General features: G+C 40.7%; 1 protein-coding gene across 1 annotated transcript; it reads right to left on the reverse strand.

Annotated features, from left to right (window-relative positions):
• Positions 1 to 3377: 3377 nt before the first annotated feature.
• On the reverse strand, positions 3378 to 3806 carry LOC145793882 (Ankyrin repeat family protein). The gene has a single exon (XM_082876770.1). It carries the CDS (start codon positions 3804 to 3806, stop codon positions 3378 to 3380), a length of 429 nt encoding a protein of 142 aa, XP_082732896.1.
• Between the last annotated feature and the right edge of the window lie 1190 nt (positions 3807 to 4996).

The following is a 4996-nucleotide window of genomic DNA, read 5'->3' on the forward strand; positions in this document are numbered from 1 at the left end:
GTTTCCGTTCAACACGGCCATTTTGCTGGGACGTGCCAGCACAAGAACGATGAGGCAGTGTACCATGATGCTGAAGAAAGGAAAGGAAATCAGAATCCCAATATTCCATAGCATTGTCAGAGCGAAAAATTTTGATGGTTTTGGAGAATTGGGTGTGGACCATTTGAGCAAATCTATAATAAATGTGTTTAAGTTCAGACCTAGTTTTCATGAGAAAAAGCCAAGTAAATCGGGAAAAATCATCAATAAAGACAACAAAATAGCGGGATCCCCCCATAGTAGTAGTAGGGGAGGGCCCCCAAATATCGGAATGTATAAGATCAAAAGGTGCAAGGGAAACTGAAGTACTTTTATTAAATGATAAAGTAGGTTATTTGGCAAGTTGACAGGGGATACAATCGAAATTATCGGGAATTACATGACCCAACTGTCCACTAGAAACCAAAGACCGTAAGCGATTAACAGAAATATGCCCTAAACGACAATGCCAAAGATGAAAGGGAGATAATGAGGAAGTAGATGTAGGAGCAGCAATCGGAGGAGAAGCAGGAACATGAAGGTGAATGAGTTCATAGAAACGTCCATGCTTACGGCCGATCCCAATAGTCTGCCCCGTCTGAGGGTCCTGTACCAAACAATCAGTAGCAGAAAATGTGACAGTTAGACCAAGTTCACATAATTGACCAATGGAAATAAGGTTTAAGGTAAGAGCAGGGATATGATAAACTTGAGGGATAGATAAAGAAGAGGTGGAAACAGTACCAACATGACGTACAGACATGAGGGAACCATCAGCAGTATGTATTGAGGGAATATGAGGAGATGAAGAGAAGGAAGAAAAGATAGTAGAACTGGAGGTCATATGATTACAACAGGCAAAGTCAAAATACCAAGAAGAGTTACCTGGGATTACAGACAAAGCAGTAGGAGGAGGTGTACCAGATGGGGAGAGAAGTTGTTTGAGCATGGCCTCTACATCCGTTGGAGAAAAGCGAGGGATAGACGGAGCAGAAGACTCAGAGAACCCCGCAGAGGTGACAGCATTAGTGTGAGGAGACTGATTCCCGGAAGCAGCAGCAGCAGTGGGATGAGGCTGATTCCTAGAAGCAGTAGTAGCAGTGTGATGAGACTGATTCCCGGAACGATGAAAGCTTCCACGGGAAGAGCCACCGCGTGAGGAGTGGCTATTGGACGATGATCGGGATGGATTGCGAAAACAATCCTGTTGCAAATGACCAGGACCAAGTTTGTTGCAGTAGCGGCAGGATCTGACGTGGCAATTGACCAGGAGATGGGTTGAAGGAAGACCCCGATTCTGACAATAGAGGCAAGCAGTGGTCCGTTGGGTAAATGATGGCCGGTACGGAGGAGTGGCAAGAACAGAGTCTACATGATGAGTTTGAAGAGTACCGAGACGCGTCTCTTCTGATAGCAACTCAGAAATTGCTTGTTCAAGAGTGGGCAATGGATGGCGATGAAGCAGAGAGGCACGTACGGGCTCAAAGGAGGAAGTAAGAGCCATAAGAAAATGCACCAACCTTTGCTGGTTGCGATAGATAGTAAATAAAACAGCATCTTCGGGGGTATGCCAAGTTGGTTCTGAAAGAGCAAGCTGATCCCAAACAGAGTACATTTGAGAAAGGAAGTCATTAATGGACTGAGTGGATTCTTGGCGCATGCGGTGAAGTTGGTTCTGAAGTTGATATTGGTGGGCAAGACCAGTAGTCTGGTATCGTTCTTTCAAGAAATCCCAGATGTCTTTTGCAGGAGTAGTTACAGAGTCAAGCTGAAAGCGACCAAACTGAAGACTGATAGATGTAACAGAGGTATTACGAAACCAGGTAATGATTTGGTAATTCTTACTGTCCCATTCCTCAAGTCGGTCTTCAAATGTAGCAGTAGGAACAGTAGTTTCATTAGTGTCACTGTCTTTCACCGGTTTAGTCACATCCCCGGTGACAATTCACCAGAGCTTCTTTCCTTTTAGGAAGGAGGACATGGCTTGGGCCCACAGAACATAGTTTGAACCATTCAAAATAACGGAAATAGGATGGGAGGCATCATGACGATCCATAATACTAGTTGAATAGGGTTTAAAGTAATATGATAGACCTGTAGGAGCAAAATTAGGTAAAACAGAGTGTACCAGTGAGTCCGGAAGGTCGAAAATAGCCAGGAAAGGTATGCTGGACAGAGATGATGTCAGCAAATATGTCAGCGGCGCACGTTAGCAGAGTGTAGGAAGGAACACGTTAGCAGGAAGCGGCGGTGCACGGTAGCGGTCAGGCGCAGACGCGGCGCACGGTAACTGATTCGGCGCACGCGGGTGCACAGTAGTGAAACGGCGCACGAGAGGCGCACAGTAGTAGGCGCGGCGTACGGGAGAGGCAGGGCTGACGTCCTCCGCGGGTCGTGTGGGCGCGTGTAGGCGCGTGTCGGAAGGGAGAAACAACGGATGGCGCGTGCGGGCGCGTGTGAGAGTGGTGGCGGAAATGGTGACGCGCAGTGGACACTGGCGGCGCGTGAAAGGTTTTCTGAGGCCGGGCTTGGTGCCGTTGGAATCGTGAGGAAATTTCGAGTGGTTTGATGTAGTGCCGCTGTGGATGGGACTAAACACCAAAATCGCAAATTGCCAGAAATGTAACACTGTGCTCTGATACCATAAAATAATAATTGGAGAAAGTGAGAGAAGATAGAGATGAGCGAATAGAAAGAGAGAGAGAGAGAGGCACAATTGTTTCTGTAAATTGTATATGTCTGAATTACACAAAGAAGGCACTCTATTTATAGAGGATGCCTTTGGATGCCTTGGATGATTGCCCACCGAAAGGTGCTAAAGGTATACAAGACTAAAGCTAATCTGAACAATTAAATAAGATACACTAACATAATGATACACTACACTAACAAACACAATGATGATACACTACACTAACAAACACAATGATACACTAACATGATGATACACTAACAATTGCAACCAATAAATGAACAGGGCAGGTTATGTATGACTAAAAGAATATGTATTTATTTAATCCAACGCTCTACCCTTTTTTGTCTCTACAATTGTGCATGTAATTAAATTGGTTGAAGAAATTGAAGTAGCCACAAACCTATTTCCCGTCTGTCACTTGCTGCCGCGTGCAATGCCGCTGACCATTTAGGCCACCATTAGCTGGCGATGTGCAATTTTTCAAAATCATAGACACCATGTCATTGCGTTGTCTCTCAACGGCCAGGTATAGTGGAGTTTCCTTGGCATTATTGGGTGGATGTGTAAACTCAGGATCTTCTTTAGTTAACCATTCCACCACACCCGCGTTATTGGGTGGACGTATAAACTCAATATCTTTCAACACACTTGAGTTACGAGGATTTCACACGACTATGTGCATGGCAGTGTCATTGTCGTTATTTGTGGCCCTCAACATCTCCATGGCTGCTCCACCCCGGCTTTCAACTTCTTCGTGGTCTAGTCTTTTTGCACATTGTATGAGTGCTTTCACTATGTCCAAGTGTCCTACCCTCGCTGCAATTCGAAGAGGAGTCTCGCCATCGATATTCAAGCAGCGTAACAACGATGACGATGGACTCTTTTCTAAAATTATTTGCACATATTTTTTATTATCGAATTGGGCTGCGACATGGAGGATTGTGTTTTTATTTGAAGTTAATTGCAGTTCAAGTTGTTGTTGGTCATTAATGCATTGCATGAGGTTGAGAACATCATCATCGTTTTCTTCATTCTCTTCTCCTCCCATTTTCTCTTTGCCTCTCATGGCTGCTTTGTACAACTTGGGATCCATTTTGGAGGCTGCAATAAGATAGTAAATGGAATGTTATGATCTATTCGGCTCATGCCTTTTACAACATCTATTTATATGTATATTAAAAAAAATGGGGTTTCTTACAACAAGCCTTTGGGAGCTCTAAATCCTCAAACTAATTTTGTTAGTTTTTTATATTTTCAAATAATTAAAAATCTTTCTATTGACTAACTCAACTAAAATATTAAAAATAAAAAAAAAATAACTCTAATTGTCCATTAAATTTGAATTTCAAAATTCAAATATCCCACTAATATAGAAAATCATTAACATATCTCATATATTTGCTACCTTCTCAATCTTTCCAAATAATGCAAATAAAAAACATAAAGTAAAATTAAAAGACATAGAATTTTGAAAACCCTAAATAACATATAACAACAATTCAACATGAAAAGCATTTTAGAACAAGGCATAATCCTACACAGTCAAGCAGTCTGATGCAACATGTATTTAGAAGAAGTTAGTTTTATACTTATTCATATATTTGTCTTTTTTTATTATGTACATATATTTACATTTAAATGAATGTTTGAATAACTCATCCTTTTGTATTCTCTCTTCCATCATTTTTCCTCGAGTGTCTACATGTAATATATTTATAAATAATAATATATGTATGTGATGTTAAATATATTTGTATATGTATAAATATGTACATTTTGTATGTATATATATGTCTGATGTTGATTATACATAATGTATCATAACCCACATGCATACCTTTGCTTTTAAATCGGTTTTCAATTTACTTTGATTAATGGATTGATCCTCCATATATTACTATTTCACAAAACTTTGTATTGAAATCCTTTTTACCTATCTTGATTCTCTCCAAATATTTATCATTCAAAATATATAAAATATAACACTCAAAATCTCAAATTTCATAAACAAAATATTTGTGGTGAGGGGAATACAAATTTTTAAAATTCTCACATAGTTAATGTCACGACCCAAACCCGCCCCTATGGGTTTAGCACCGTAATCGGCCAGTAATCCAAGATTACCGAAGGCCTGCTTAATAGTAATACAGTAATACAGAGTACAGGGGCTGGCGAAAACCAAAACAGTAAATAAACAATGTCCAATGAGCTGTGACAGTCTGTATGCAAAAAGACTTTTCATTCAAATATATACAGTCAGACAAAACAGTATGTACATATATA

Source organism: Camellia sinensis, chromosome 6 (genome assembly GCF_055761805.1).
Source record: "Camellia sinensis isolate YWXY chromosome 6, ASM5576180v1, whole genome shotgun sequence".
Lineage (NCBI taxonomy): Eukaryota > Viridiplantae > Streptophyta > Magnoliopsida > Ericales > Theaceae > Camellia > Camellia sinensis.